Genomic DNA, 16687 nt, shown 5'->3' on the forward strand with positions numbered 1-16687 from the left:
TATTTATGGCATAGCAGTAATTTAATGGAAAAGGCAGTCATAGTTCAATGCAGGGTGCTTGCTGTGCACTCTTCAAGTTATCTATGAAGGTGCAGTCAGTGATAAGGCAGAACATAAACCAGAACCTAGTTTTCACTAACAGTAAACATAGAAAACAAAGAAATGATCCTACAAAGCCAAGAGTAACATATATCCTCTCCATAAAATTGTATATATTGTGATTCACCAACATAATCTGTCTCAAATAATATGCTATGAACAGTACCAGTGCACGAGTCATGTTTACACAGTGCACGAGTCATGTTTACGCAGTACACAGAACTCTGTGTGTATTTTTGTGTACATGTTGTTCACACTTGACTGGATTACTGCACCTACAGGACTCGGCACTTCATAAACTTCAAAAAGCTTTTTTTTTTTACTCACTCCTCCATCCTCCCTATATGCAGGGGCACTCCAGATGGGTCAATAAAACACTTTTCCTGGATGGATGTTCAAAGAAGCTATTGTATGCATACTACCAAGAATATGTTTCAGTAATGGATTTAGTCTGTCTCAGAAATGAGTCTTGAGAAAAGCGGTGAGCCTCTGAAAGCTCACTTAGAAGTGAAAAAAATCTGTGAAATCAGTGAAATGCTGCAGAAATGTGTAGAGCAACAGCCCAAGAATCTTGCTCACTGTTGCTTAAACTGAATGACAGAAGATGTTCAGAAGCTGTGGCTTATCCATAACAGCTATAATTCTGAGTAGATATTGCTTTTGTTCTTTGCTTTCTGCTTTTATGTCCTATATTTATAACTAATAAAGTCTATAGAAAAATGTTGAGCATTTTGTACATGATAAAAAAACATTTCAATGGCTATTTGAAACTAATCCAAGCACTACACCAATGACCAATTAGACCAGTCCAATACCAAAATGCAAAATTTCCCTCTGCAGTTTGGGTTTTAACATCCTTCATCATATCATCAAGCAATGGCAATATATTTTACATTTACATTTATTCATTTGGCAGACGCTTTTATCCAAAGCAACTTATAAAATGAGAGAGTTGCTTTTCTGATACCAGAAAGCAACTGTCAACTGTAGACATGTAGACAAACATATTCCTCTCCCTGTTTTATCATCTTATCAATAACATCTACTAGTAGCTATAAAAATGAAAATACTTTCTCTATCACAGAGTCCACTGATTTCTCTTATTCTTTATTAATTATGAATATAATTATCACAATGTATTAGTTTTGTTGTGTAGTTGTACAAACTAATACGAGCTAACTAATATCTTATAGTTGCAGTCTAAGATAAGCACAAGAAACATTATTCAATACCTTTTGGGTGGTGTACACCCAAAAGGTATTGAATAATGGCTATAAAATAGTGTTTCCAAGCTACCTTTGCCCCAGGAGAGCATAAGATCTTTGCTCTATCAGGGCAAGAGCCATTTGTATTTCACATCAGTGATATTAATTTGTCTGCAGAGCCTGCTCTCTCACTGTAAGTCATTAACATCTGTGCAACTTGCATTTTTTTCCCCATATATAATGTAATAGTTACTCAAAGATCTCTGTATTTCTCTATATTATTTTACAAATATTTATTATTGTTATTATTGTTAAAGGTATTAAGTATCTGAGCCATAAGTTGCTGTTTGCTACATAGAGTTTATTTTCATTTTGTGTTCATTAGTTATTAGTCATTAATTGTGTTTATGGTGTGTTCCCACCGGAGTAGGTTCTGTCTACATCCAGGGCAGAAGCATGGCTCATAAATCTGCATGCTGTAACCTCACCAGTTTAGAGGTTTTACTCATAGTTCTGTTCGTTTTGATGACTGGAATTGCAGTGGGACTTATTACCATATTAGCTATTTATATTAACGCCCAAGAGCTTCGTGAGTTATAATTCCTTACTGCATTAATAATATTAATATTAAAATGCAATATTTGAAAGCTTTAGAGAAAAGCTTACATTTTTTGAAGCATGTATGACTGCATCGAATTAATTTGAATATCTTTCACAGAGGTTACAGTAGATCCCACTGCCCCTGTAAATATTGGAAAAAACCTATATCTGATTGGAGTGGGTCGAGCAGACTGTACTGGACCAGTTGCAGATGTGCCTCTGGTGAGCAAGGCTTATTTTTAATTTTCCATTAATAATCCACTTCCATAATCTTTCCTAAGAGTGAGTTTAGTCTAAGAGTTAGTGTTGCATTTTGTGTTGAACTGGGACAAAGGTTAATACATTTATTAGACAAGCAGGAAACCAGAGCTACATTGTATGGGTGCTTTCACAATTTATTTTTGTTTTTATTTTTCAAGAAAAAGGGTGAGCTTGAACACCTTTTTTGCTGACTGGAACTCACAGCTACAATGTGAGGGTACTTTCACAATTTTTTTTCAAGAAAAAAGTGTGACACACACACACTTACATAACAATACTCATACCAGTGCTACTTTTAATATTGCCTAACTGACTAGCTTATCATACTATCTAGATTAAATTTATTGAGTAATAAACATTTAATAAATATTAGTATAAATGAGGAAACTGTTTGCTTTTTTTTTTTTTTTTGGCTGCTTGTGTGATTTGACTTGACTCTTAAAAGAAAAAAGTAGGATATCACATACTCCTTACTCCAAACACTTAGAATAGAATGGAGTTTTATCTGAACAGAAAATAATAGACAGCATTTCATATAGAAAGAAGTCGTCTTTGGTCATGGCACCACAAACTATTTATGTATTTATAAATTTGAATCAAACTACAATTACTACAATTTCTGTCAAGAATGCAGACAAAATATAGAAGTGATAGTGAGTAGTTTGGTAACACATACAAAGGAAACAATTATGGATGGAATAACTCACTTTTATTACTTTAAACTTAGCCGAGAAGCAGTGGAGTCTGGTCACGATATTGAATAGATAAAACATTAGGTAAGGTAACTATTATAGCATAAGGTATAGACATATAATGTATCTATTACACATACACACAGGAACACACTCACTGACTGACAGATTTTTTAACAGCAGCTGTGATGAGCTGGACAGCCATTTTGAGTGCAGGTCAGTCCTTTGTATTTGCTCAAAAAGTTGCTAGATTCACTGTAAAAAAAACAAACAAACAACAACAAAAAAATGTGTAAATATTACAGTAGTTTACTGGTGGCAGGGTTATAGTACTTTATTACCTACCAGTGTGGGCTCTTCTTTGAAATAAAGTTGCTAAAGGCAGTCAAATCTAGCAACAATGTTGACCTGCGGCCTGATTTTTTATGAGATTTTTTTTATTATTATTATTATTTATATATTTTTTAAAGCATGATATCAGATGCCGCCCTTCTGAAAACTTTTTTTCTTCCAAATTTATCATTATGATAATACAAAATATGATTGTCTAAAATCATGAAAGATACAATGAAAGATACATACAGCAGAATAGAATGGTGTTCTAGAATGGTTTTCTAATTAAAAAAGTTTGTCCAAACTCACAGGACTGTTTTTTTTTTGTTTTGTTTTGTTTTGTTTTGTTTTTGTTTTGTTTTTTAAAGATGGGCTATGCCAACCCTGATCAGACTGCAGGAGGAATCCATACTCGCTTGTTCAGCAGGGCCTTCATTGTGGATGATGGCAGTACGAGAGTGGTGTTTGTGAGTGCTGACATAGGCATGGTCTCACAAAGACTGAGACTAGAGGTAATTCAAAAATACAAAGAAAAATCTCCAATGCTGAATTATAACTCTGGCTGGTTCATATCTCACACTGACGGGGCTCTTGTAGGTGCTCAAGGCACTCGAGGTGAAATATGGGACGCTCTACAGGCAAGACAATGTAGTTCTGAGTGGCACACACACACACTCTGGTCCAGCTGGGTATTTCCAATACACCCTCTTTATGATCACCAGTAAAGGCTACATCAAGCCATCTATCCAAGCTCTTGTGAATGGAATTGTGAAGGTGTGTTATAACTTCATCACTATGCTTCTGTCCTTGTCTGCTGTACAGACTGTTTAACAAGTACAATTTTCCTCATTATCATCATGAATTGTAATATGTACTGACTGTATAAGGTTTATCCAATGTTCATGATCTGCTTCAACAGAGCATTGATGAGGCGCATAAAAGCATGAAGCCCGGGAGAATCTTTTTGAACAAAGGAAATGTTATGGACAGTAACTACAACAGGAGTCCACACTCATACTTGAACAACCCTGAGGAGGAAAGAAAAGGGTATTATGTTTAATATGTATGTATTTATATAAATATAAGCTATTATAAACTATTGTGCAAGTGATCAATAAGAAACTTGATTCTCAGTCATTCCACGACATTAAATCTATTTATAAATTGATAAATGTACAACATTTCTTTCATTTATTAAGAAAATAAAAACTTCATCATTGGCAAAATGATGTTGTATAAGAGGAATTAAAGACTTCAGGACATGCTTTTATAGGAAAACAATATATGATGTGATGTAGCCCATTGTGATGGCCCATCTTGTTTTATTCCTAACTCTTAGTTGGCTAATTTATTATTGGCTGCATAGATACAAATGTCTGTTGAGTTGTAGCATGTATAAGGTGCAACTATGGGTGATTAATTGGTTAGGATTGTATCTACAGGTACAAAACCAATACAGATGAGCAGATTGTAAGCCTAAAGTTCACAGATCTGGATGGAGATGGATTGGGAATATTCAGGTATGGCTTCAAACTAGTATTTCATACAAACTAACATTTGAAACACAAATTCAAATTTTGTATTTATATGTTGGGATCTCAAATTACAATGCTTAAATAAATGTATACTACATTACTTTGGATTCCTCTCAGCTGGTTTGCCGTTCATCCAGTCAGTATGAATTACACCAATCACATGGTGAGCTCAGACAATCTTGGCTACGCCTCCTATCTGTTTGAACAGGAAAAGAACATTGGCTCCTTTCCTGGTGAGGTGAGAGGTCTCATTTCTTTATAGAATATTTATTAAGTTTAATTCTTCCCTGAGGCAAATAGGATAATTCAACACCCGTTAGCTTCCCAGTGCTCACCTGAGCTAGTCCTAACACATAACCCAGTATTACTCATAAACATTGCACACCTGCACCTTACAGAGATGCATCAGTCACTTTTATTATGGAACTCATTTTTGCTGACGATACTGCTGCTATATTTACTGATGCTACACTAAAAAATACTTTACAATTTACAGCCCATGTTCTGTGTATTTTGTGTTCTGTGTATTCACTGTCATGTGTATCTGCAGTTCTGTTCTGTGTATTCATTGTCCTGCACTTGTCTCACACTGTTGTGTAATGCAATTTATATAGTATATATAATTTATAACAGTACTTGTGTACTGTTCTGTATTGCACCATGGTGCTGTAGAAACGACAGTTCGTTCTGATGTATATTAGCTACATAGAGGAATGTCAATAAAAACCAGTTCACTTGACCTGACTAATCCTACAGCTCACAATTTAAATGTGTATAACATATAACAATATGAAACTACTATCAGACAGAATGGAAAGTATTTCCAGAGTGCTTTGTATCATCACTCTTTAGGGACCATTTGTTGCAGCATTTCCCACCAGTAACAGCGGAGATGTGTCTCCAAACACTCATGGACCATTTTGTGTGAATACTGGGGAGAAGTGTGATTATCTCAACAGCTCCTGTCCCATAGGTGGGGTGAGTTAACTTTAGATGTACTCGTATAAGGAAACCATGATAACCCCTATGGTTTTTCCATCCATGCACCACATAGTTTAGTGTTTAGTATAAAACAAACCTTGTTTGTTTCTTGGTTGTCAATTCTTTCTTGCTTCAGTCTCAACTCTTTTCCTGATTGTATTCACAGACTAAAATGTGTGTTGCTTTTGGACCGGGTAATGACATGTTTGAAAGCACCAGGATCATTGGAGAAAGTATCTACAAAAAAGCAAAGGTATTCTGAATATATAGATAGTTTTTCATACTTTGAAGGGTTATCATCCACATTAACACAGTGTACTGATATGCAGGAACTTTATGGAAGTGCTCAGCAGGAGGTATATGGCAATCTCCATACTGCACATCAGTGGGTCAACATGACAGACGTAACTGTGCAGATTAACTCCACCCACAGTGTGAGTAACCGTTGAGTAACCAAATTTAATTGGCTTTAAACCTGGTTCTTTATAAAAAAAATTGTACTGGCCATAAATTCAGTCTTAAGAGTTTTTTGTCAGAACAATTAGCATGTTTTAATAAACCAAGAGGGCAGTAAATAACAGACTATATTAGCCAATTCGGGGTATAGGGTATAGTTTAGCATGAAATTTGAACTTATTGATGTATACCACTACCAGGTCAAGACATGTAAGCCTGCACTTGGCCACAGCTTTGCTGCAGGAACAATAGATGGAGGAGGAGAACTTAACTTCACACAAGGTACATCAATCTCCATTTTATGAACCAGTTCATGTATTGGCTTTATTTAGCAGAGCTGGAATTCCTGAATGAGAATAAGATCAACCCACCCAAGACCCAAACCCCTGCATTCAAAACCTAGAACCAGACCAAGACCAGTGCCCTGAAGGCCAGGAACCAGATAAGATTCCTCAGTACTAAGACCATTGCCCTCAAGACTGAGACCCAGACTAGTACCAGTACCCTCTAGAATGAGACCCAGATGATTCCCAATAAGACTGAGACCCAAACCAGTCCCAGCATGACCACTTCAGTCCCCTCAAGATTTAGACCAAGACCCAGACCAGACCCTGCATGGTCAAGATCTAGACTAAGATCTTCTCAAGATGGAGAGTACAAGACCCAGTCCCAGATCAGACCCTAAAGTGTGAGACCCATATCAAGACCAGCCCTCTCAAGGTTGATATCCAGATCAATCCTGTCAAGCCTGAGAGTCTGAGACCCAAATCAGTCTAACTAAACCAAAACTATACTTCAAAATTTTTCAAAACTATATTTTATAAAGGCTTTTCATTTCAGATGACTAATTAACTGAAAGGGTATCCAATCTAGCTATTAGGAAATGGCATTCATATTGTAAATAAATTGCAATGTTTGTTTCAAGGAATAGAAGGACAAACACAAATTTGGAAGCTTTGCAGGAGATTTCATGTGAAAATCATGCATACATACATACATACAAAAAGACTTCTCTGTGGCAGTAAAGGAACAGTTTACAGGAAGGAGAATGAAGTTTGAGACCAAAAGCCAGAATCCAAATATGGACCAAACTCTTCAGACCCATACCAAAGATAGTTTTATGTGCCCTCAAGAGTTTTCAAGAAATAAAGATCAAAACTCAAATGTATAATGGATGTAGTCTAATATGGTAACCATGGTAGAAAGTGTTTTGACATCTCTGTTCTAAAGAAATTACCCCTGTCAGAAAGAGGTCCCTTTACCATTTAAATATCTGGTGGAAACTATATGTATAGACATGAGAATCAGCAAAACTTTAAAGCATTAGATAATTTGAGTCCTTTTTTCCAGTTTTTGTTTCTAATTTTTAACCCTATATTGTTGCAAAATTTGTGCTGTCTTTGATACTGATGAAGTGTGAGCAGTACAGATACCTGCTTTTTCTCTTTGGTTTATATCACTGCACATATATTATGCATTTGATGTGGGATAAGCAGTAAAAAGTGTGATGAGCCACTAAGCCAATGAGATCATAAGAAGAAACCTAGTAGATTGCTGTTCCTACAACAGCTGTTCTTCTTGTTCCTGAGTCTGGACGTTCTGTCCTGAATACTTTTTAGTCTTAGATGGGATGGGCTTAAACCATTTGTAGGATGAGACGGTGAGAGGGATCCTTTCTGTTGGAGGTTGCCTTCCTCACACTTCTTGTGATGTAAATGTCCGTAATGTCAGGAAGGTTGGTACCAGTGATGTGCTGTGCCGTCTACACTACCCACTGCAGGGCTTTCCTGTCAGATGCTGAGCAGTTTCCATACCAGATGGTAAAGATGGTAATACAGAGAGATTGTTGGAATCACATCAGGCCATTAATTGTTTAACCTCGTATGTTGTCTCATCATTGTTGCTGATGAGCCCCACAACTGTGGTGTCATCTGTGAACTTTATGATGCTATTGCTTTGTTGTTTTACTGTGCAATCATGAGTCAGCAGGGTGTATAACAATGGACCAAGTACACAGACCTGTGGTGCACCCATGCTCAGTGTAATGGTTGGGATGTCTCTGTGTTGATTTTGACAACCTGTGGTCTGTTGCTCAGGAAGTCAAGTATCCAATTGCACATTGGTGTGCTTAGTCCAAGTACTGACAGTTTTAAATTAGAATCTCTAGGATGATTGTGTTGAATGCTGAGCTGAAGTCGATGAACAACATTCTAACATTTTTGTTTTCCAAGTGTGAGAGGGCCAGGTGAATTGTAAATGCAGTTGCATCATTAATGGAGCGGTTATGTCTGTATGCTTATTGTTGAAGGTCCAGTGTGGGTGGGATGAGTGCTTTGAGGTGAGTCATGATCACAGGGGTGAGTGCAACAGGGCAGTAATCATTGACGCAGGACACTATAGATTTCTTAGACACTGGGCTTATGGAAGTGGATTTAAAGCACGCAGGGACAACCGCCTGGTCAAGGTACATGTTGAAGATATCTAAAAAACATCTGCTAGTTGGTGTGCACATTTCTTGAGTACATGGCTTGGGATGCCATCTGGTCCGCTGGCTTTGCAGGGGTTCACCGCTTGTAGAAACAGAGGGCACTTGGTCACCTAATGGGGGGGGGGGGGGACTTGACCACCTTCCTAGAGTCAGTTCCTTAAAATCGTGTATAGAATTCATTGGGTGTTCAGTAGAGAGGTGCCATTTGTACAGGTGAGGTGATTTTTCTTTATACAAACTGAACTCATTAGCTCATGGAAGTCTTGTCCCTTCAAAATGCTACTACTTGTTTTTATTTTGCTCATATTATTCTATAGGTATAATAGTATTCTAATTTCGTATCTAATATCTCAATGTACAGGGGCAATTGAAGGTGATCCATTCTGGGATGGTATTAGGGATGCCCTTTTGGGTGAACCTTCCAAAGAAATTCAGGACTGCCAAAACCCCAAACCCGTTCTCTTTAGCACTGGAGAGGTAAGAGCAAGTTATAACAAAATAATGTCACTTTCCATATATCCTTCATTGAGAAGTAGTCTGTTTCCAGATGACATGGCCTCTCCCATGGCACCCAGAAATAGTGGATGTACAGATCATCACTATTGGATCAGTGGCCATAGTGGCAGTCCCAGGAGAAGTGAGGTATATCATGAAAGACACACCAAGATTTGATTTGCATTAAACTACCAACAGTATGTCAAGTGTACAGTTTGATGTTGCCTCCTTCATATTTTTCTAGCACTATGTCAGGAAGAAGGATCAGACAGGCAGTCAAACAGGTGAGAACATGTGCACACCCTGCCCAGCAAACATTATCATATCTAATCAGAATGTTTAACAAGGTATTAGAGATATTATAAGAAGGCTGCAATGTTTCAGAAATTATGTTACTGCAATGTTCTGAAAACATCTGCTGTAGTAATGAATTACCTCACAATATTGTTTGAGTATTTCCAATTTGCCCAAATTGTGACCACACTAAAGCCTTCTTTGGCCAGGAGTCCAAGAAAACAAAATTGACTGTGCTCTCTGTGTAGGAGGGACGGCATACACTCTCTGCTGTCAATCAAAGACACCCTAACAAATTATGACAATCTGTAAGGTCATGTATGCAGAAGAGGGCAGTTAATGCTTTTCTCTTAGTGTGTTAAGCTGTGCTGTAAAGTAGCATGAGCAGAAGTTTGAAAAGATGTTTCCCAGTTGGTGGTAGTTGTGTAATGGGGAGAGGTAGCTAGTTGGTGGAAATGGGCAAGTAACCAAATTGGGAGAAAATGTGGGTAAAATAATAATAATAAAAAATGTTACCAGTTAGACAAAAACTTTATAGACATTACAGAAATATAAGTAGTAATGTTATTACAACTAAAATGACTAAAATTGAATGTTCTAAGAACCAAAAATTCTTACAACCATAACAGAATGTCCTACTAAACTAAAATTGCTAACTAAATGTACACTTCAAGTCAGTAGTAACCATCTCAATTATTTTTAATGTATCATACTTATTATGGCTTCTCTGATCATATCAATCGATTTAGTGAGCACTTTGGTCCAACACTTGGAAAGTGCTTATGGTTATGGGGATAATAATGTTTTATATTCATCTCCTTTAGGAACTGGAAACAAAAAAAGCTTTCACCAACACAGAAGTGGTTGTTACTGGTCTCTGCAACACCTACACACACTACATTACAACCTACGAAGAGTACCAGGTATCAACATGTAGCCATTTATTCTTATTTTGGCTCACAATTGACCAAAAATGTGGTTCAAAAATGACCAAAAATTTTAAATTGTGAAAATAGAGGTATTGTGTTACAATGTCATATAAGGTAGGCATAAACTGATGCAAATGCAGTGAGTTTATTTAAAAACATGGCAGCAAACAACTCTAAATCAGTAGGCAAGGTCATTATCCAAAACGGGCAATAGTTGGTGATGTGCAAACCATGCAAACAGGGCAAAACCAGAAAGCAAAAACAATGAACTATGTAGAACAAATGGCTTGGTAAATCAGTTATAAGCACACTGAGCATTACTTTGCAATGAGTGATTGAAACTGAAGTGCTTATATACTGTGAAATGTGATTGTTCTGGTGTGTGTGATTAAAATTCAGTGTGTGAATGTAACATATGTCCGTTCTTGGGAGTTGTAGTTCATAGAGGCCATATTTGTAGGCTGCAGTGTGTGCTGGGAAATCGAGTTCTCTGAGACTGTGGGCATTGATCCAACAAAGTCATGTGCAATTAGAAATGGAAGTAGCTTTTTATTTTTAAATGTTCAAAAACATTTTTTTTTAAAAAAAAGAAAAAAAAAGAAAGAATTTTAGCTGTAATTAGTCATGACATTTTCAGACATTGTATCACAGTTGGAAATTAATTTGTGTACCTCAAGTTGTACAACCCCAATTCCAAAAAAAAGTTGGGATGCTGTGTAAAATGTAAATAAAAACAGAATGCAATGATTTGCAAATCTCACAAACCCATATGTTATTCACAAAAGAACATAGAAAACATATCAAATGTTTAAACTGAGGAAATGTACCATTTTAAGGAAAAAATAAGGTAATTCTGAATTTGATGGCCACAACGTCTCAAAAAAAGTTGGGATGGGGGCAACAAAAGGCTGGAAAAGTAAGTGTTACTAAAAAGAGGACCTGTTACAACTAGAGGACCATTCTACAGCTAATTATGTTAATTGGCAACAGGTCAGTAACATGATTGGGTATAAACAGAGTATCTAAGAGAGGCAGAGTCTTTCAGAAATAATGATGGGCAGAGGTTCACCAATCTGTGGAACAATATCAGAATAATGTTCCTGAACATAAAATTGCGAAGACTATGAATATCTCATCATATACAGTACATAATATCATAAAAAGATTCTGAGAATCTGGAGAAATCTCTGTGCCCGTGATCTTCGGCCCCTCAGGTGACACTGCATTAAAAATAGGCATGATTCTGTAATGGAAATCACTACACGGGCTCAGAAATACCTCCAGAACTCATTGTCTGTGAACACAATTCGCCTATGGAATGGGCAGCTTGCACATCTGGAAAGACACCATCAACGCTGAAAGGTATGTACAGTTTTTAGAGCAACATCTGCTTCCATCCAGATTCCATCCTATCATTACTTCTGAAAGACTCTGCCTCTCTAAGATACTCTTTTTATACCCAATCATGTTACTGACCTGTTGCCAAGTAACCTCCAGCCATTTCTTTTTAATAACACGTACTATTCCAGCCTTTTGTTTCCCCTGTCCCTACTTTTTTGACACATGTTGTGGCCAACAAATAAAAAAAATTACCCTTTTTTTTTCTTAAAATGATACATTTACTCAGTTTAAACATTTGATATGTTTTTTATGTTCTATTGTGAATAACATATGGGTTTATGAGAGTTGCAAATCAATGTATTTTACACAGTCCCAACTTTTTTGGAATTGGGGTTGTATAAAAAGTTGGGGTCAGGGGAGGGGATCAAATTTGTACCTTTTCTTACTTTATATGAATCTGAATGACATTCAAGCTTGGTGATTCAAATTTGAACACATTTCCTCACAAGAACAGGTTTTCTTTTAAGTAAAGTTGTTACGCCACGGCCAGCAGAGGGCACTGCGGTACGGCCGCTGACTGGTCACGTGACTCTTTTGTTTTCGTTCACTTCCCGCTTGGACACTGAGTTAAGTTTATGTCTCTGATTTGCCACAGGTGCCCATGGTTTGAGTTAATTAGGTTTGTTAGTTAAACCCCCCGTGTGACTGCGCACATCGCGCAGTATTATAGTTGGTTTAAGTTTGTCAAGTATCCGGGTATATGTTAATGTGTAGCATGCTAGCGGTCGTAGCTAGGGGACCAGAGTGAGTATAGTCCGTAGAGACCGCGCTCCCTGTGTTTGTTTATCTTTTTGATTCTTGTTTAAATAATAAAGACTGTGACCTGCACCTGCATCCGCCTCCAGTCTCGTTCCGTGACAAAAGTAGCTTTAATATATGAAGAGCAGTTCAGCTTAACAGGAAAGTAGTTCTTGTGCAAAGATCATTAATTGTGGGACCCATACATGGTTACAAATAAAGTTACAGTAAACTGCACAGAAATCCAATTGGTTGTATTTGTAGCTGAAAAGAAGGAAAATGTTAGTACTTAAAAGAAAATGTTATTGAGTAAGTATAAGTTCATCTACACTCAGGTAAAGTATAAATCCCCTAAAACAATACTGTACTAATGTATAGTAATGAAGTATGCTTATTTAAGCTCTTTCAAGCTCTTTTGGTCATTATGCATATTTTTGTATATAATTTAGTGGCTAAGGTAATGTTCATTCATAGGTGCAGCGGTATGAAGGTGCTTCCACCATCTATGGGCCTCACACTCTCTCAGCCTACATTCAACGCTTCAGAGGCCTCGCCAGAGCCATTGCAGAGGCAAGAACACTATTAGTATAGATATTAAATAAGTCTTTGTAACTACCAAGAGATTTTTTTTGTGATGAAATTTTCACAGTTGTGTAGCAGGTAGAATTTCTACTTCCCAGCCACCTCACAGGGTTCAGACCTGAGTTCAGGTTAATGTCGGTCTGGAGGTTCACATGTCTCCGTGTCTCCGTGTGGGTTTGCTTAGAGTTCTCCAGTTTGGTCTAGCATTCCATCCAGGTTGTATTCCCACCTCATGCTCAGTGTTCCTGGGATAGGCTCCGGATCCACTGCCACTATGAAAAGGAAAAGGATGAATGAATTCCGACTGTATTTTCAGATTTGTGCTTTAAACTCCATGGGATGGAATGCTCTTCTCTGTAACAGGGTAAGACTGGAGAGTTACCGAAAGGTCCTGAGCCTCCTTTCTTCAAAGACAGTCAGCTGGTCTCACTGCTACCAGCCGTGCCCACAGATAAAACACCAACTAACACTACCTTTGGTCAGGTTCTGGAGCAAGTCAATCCTCTTTATAAAGTGGTGAGTCAAACCGATTCGGGTTACACTAACTACAGTGCCCACCACTAATATTGGCATCCTTGGAACAATTTCTTGTTTCTATTCACCCAGGTGTACTAACAAAATGTAAAATATCAATGGTAATATACTTCAAATATATTTTTCTCATATGGATACCAATAATTGTTGCACACCTATATTTAACTAATATATTTAGTATGAACCTGTGTTTTGTTTGCAATTGTTTGATATCCATGAGAGCAGAGTATTTTTGTGATTTTTTTTTTTTTTTTTTTTAGAAACAAAAGATCGAAAATTTAAACAATAAAAATTTCACCAACAGAATTTTTCACAGACTTCTTTGCTCATATTTACCAAGGGTGCCAATTTTAGTGGAGGGCACTGTACTTGGACAGACTAAGCTTTCATTACTGGACTAATGTTGTATTTGTGCAGGGAGAAGTTGCATCTGTTACTTTTGTTGCTGGAAACCCCAGAAACTCTGGAGACATGGTGGGGCAATTGAAAGTTAATGCCACACTTGTTATACATGGTTAACCTGCTACCATTCAATACAGCACCTAATCCGTGATCCTTCTAATTTCAGAGAGACAAGACCTTTGTCATAGTGGAGAAGTTTCTCATGACTACCAGCACATGGGAGGTTGTTCATACAGATGCGTCATGGGAGACAAGGTAGGAGAGTTTTAATGAGTGTTTTCCATATGTACATATATCATATAATGTGCTGTTTAGTAATGTACTTGTTTTTATTAAAAGCCTAACCTTGGCCTCTTATAAGGTCACTTCCCCAACAGTGTACTCTGAGACTGAGTTATCTTACAAGTTGTACTCTGTGATAAGGAGAAGTTGAGTCATGGCTATATTGTGAGATATAATTGCACCACTAATAAACAAAGAACACAAAAAAGATTATCAAAAGAATGCTTGAGGAACCTGTTTCTATGAGTTTATAAGCTAGCTGGACTAGGTGTAGGTGAGAGGTTTCATGAGTATAAATATGATGTTTCTGAAATAGATCTGAAGCCAGAAAAACATACCAATGGCAGAAGGTGAGCAATAACTAAAACATAAAGGGATGTGCTGTTATAGGAAAATAAACAAGGACAGGATGGCATGATACTCTGAGTTACTGTTACTAACCAAGTGTTGATTATTTTCCATTAACACCATGTCCTGAAGTGTTCCATTCCTCTAATGCCACAGCAATTTGCCAATAATTACATGTTTGATTTATTAAAGAAAAACACATCACACATTTTAATCAGTTTATAGTTGGGTTTAATGTTTTGGAACATCTGCAGAACAGTTTCCTGTTGTCAATTATATTACAGCAATTATAAACTATTAAAAATTGTCATGCTATCAAGAAACTGACTTTCCTGTGCAGGAAAACTTAGCTAGAGTTTCACCTTGGACTGTTCACTGGAGACTCCTTCCAAAAATGCTAAATAAACATCTCCTCACAGAAAATTCCACGGACAGTTTTAATCCATTTAAGGGGAGCATCTTCCATTCCAGTCCCTGTGTAAATTATTAATATAGAAACGATAATTTATTAGAACACATGCATTAATACAGTATAAACCTGAGATGTGCCTTGCAGTTCGCAGCCTGTCTAAGCTGCTGTTATAGAAAATTAATCAACACCTTCTGACCAATCAAAATTGAAAATTCAACAACACCATGTTATAACTGTCATCAGAAGTTGTCATAAAATTGTTTCTAACATTGCTCTGAAAACTGGTGCTAGATGGAAGGACATGGGCTTGAAATTAAAATTTGAACCTCTGTTATGCTTGTGACATGAAATGAAAAATTCAAGTACAGTCTACACAGAAATATTATAAACCACATCCAAAAAAACAGTCAGATTAAAGTCATATTAATCTTTGGCTGCTTGTCTGGAATGGTTGTATAACCAGTTATCACTGCTTTGATGACCGTGATGAACATTTTGTTTAGGAACCAGACATAAAATTGATCTTTTGTGTTCATATGCTTAGCGTATGATGTGGGGTCAGGGACTCAATAGAGCTAATTCAGCATGCTCATGTTAAAATGTAACCACAGATGCCTTGTTTCTCTTTCTTACCTGAGCTATTATTAAAGCATGTGGGCCTGTTTTTGCCCTTATTGTGCTTAGGTTTAGTAGGTTTCATGGTATGCTATATCGGAAGTGGCTGTTTGTGGTTATAGTGTTGAAATTGCTTCTATGAAGAGTTAAGACGGGTTTAAAGGTCAAGAGTGATGACAGTGAGATTGGATCATGATGCGTATGTGTGTGTGCGTTTCAGATTTCACTGGATTAAAGGGACGGGGGGTCAGAGCAACGCCACAGTGGAATGGTATATCCCTCTCTCTGCAGAGACTGGCACCTACAGGATTCGTCACTTTGGACACTCCAAAAAGCTCAGTTTTCCCACTCCTGTGATCACTCCATATGAGGGCACTTCAGATACATTCAGAGTAACCAAAACACTCTATTCCTTTTGAATGCTCAATAGTGCCTTCATAGTAAGACACCCATGGTGGAGCTGCTGCCCTAGAGTGTTTAATAAGATGATTATGTTGTAATGATTGCCATGATCACCATGTATGTGTGTATGAGATTTGTAATTGGACTGTATGAACTATATTCTTTGTGGTTATTCCTGAAATCAGAATTATTGTTGAATTCATTTCCACAGAAAAAAAAAAATTTAATAAAATAAATAAATTCACAGAAATGGAAACAGAATTGAATATAATTTATTGATGGTCAGTTGACGCGTACAAATTATCCCATTTCTCCCTCTCATTTAGAAACATAATGATGTTTTGAATTTGAAAATCCTCCCTGTCACCCTCTTCTGATTTCCCCTTTAGTTCTTATGTCAGTCATTGAGACAGATGATTTGCAATATCCTAACACAATGTCTTACAAATAGCGTTGGAATTCAGGTATAAAAAATAAGTTCTAAGTGCTTAACACACTTTAATACTGTCACTGTTTAGGCATCTATGTATCTGTCAAAATGTCACATTCTTCATCCAACAAAAGATGAGGTGGGATAGTCAAAGGTTTTAGTAGGTAGCAAGC

General features: G+C 37.0%; 1 protein-coding gene across 1 annotated transcript; it reads left to right on the forward strand.

Annotated features, from left to right (window-relative positions):
* Positions 1-1422: 1422 nt before the first annotated feature.
* On the forward strand, positions 1423-16308 carry asah2 (N-acylsphingosine amidohydrolase 2). Its single transcript, XM_017484099.3, has 21 exons — positions 1423-1497; positions 1735-1893; positions 2023-2126; positions 3559-3702; positions 3788-3964; positions 4110-4237; positions 4633-4710; positions 4843-4963; positions 5578-5703; positions 5873-5959; positions 6036-6140; positions 6363-6444; positions 9012-9127; positions 9198-9292; positions 9390-9429; positions 10264-10362; positions 12982-13077; positions 13453-13605; positions 14041-14097; positions 14192-14280; positions 15903-16308. Exons 2-21 carry the CDS (start codon positions 1761-1763, stop codon positions 16099-16101), a joined length of 2229 nt encoding a protein of 742 aa, XP_017339588.1. The 5' UTR covers positions 1423-1497; positions 1735-1760; the 3' UTR covers positions 16102-16308.
* Positions 16309-16687: the final 379 nt, after the last annotated feature.

The sequence above is a fragment of the Ictalurus punctatus genome, chromosome 13 (genome assembly GCF_001660625.3).
Source record: "Ictalurus punctatus breed USDA103 chromosome 13, Coco_2.0, whole genome shotgun sequence".
NCBI classification, from domain to species: domain Eukaryota; kingdom Metazoa; phylum Chordata; class Actinopteri; order Siluriformes; family Ictaluridae; genus Ictalurus; species Ictalurus punctatus.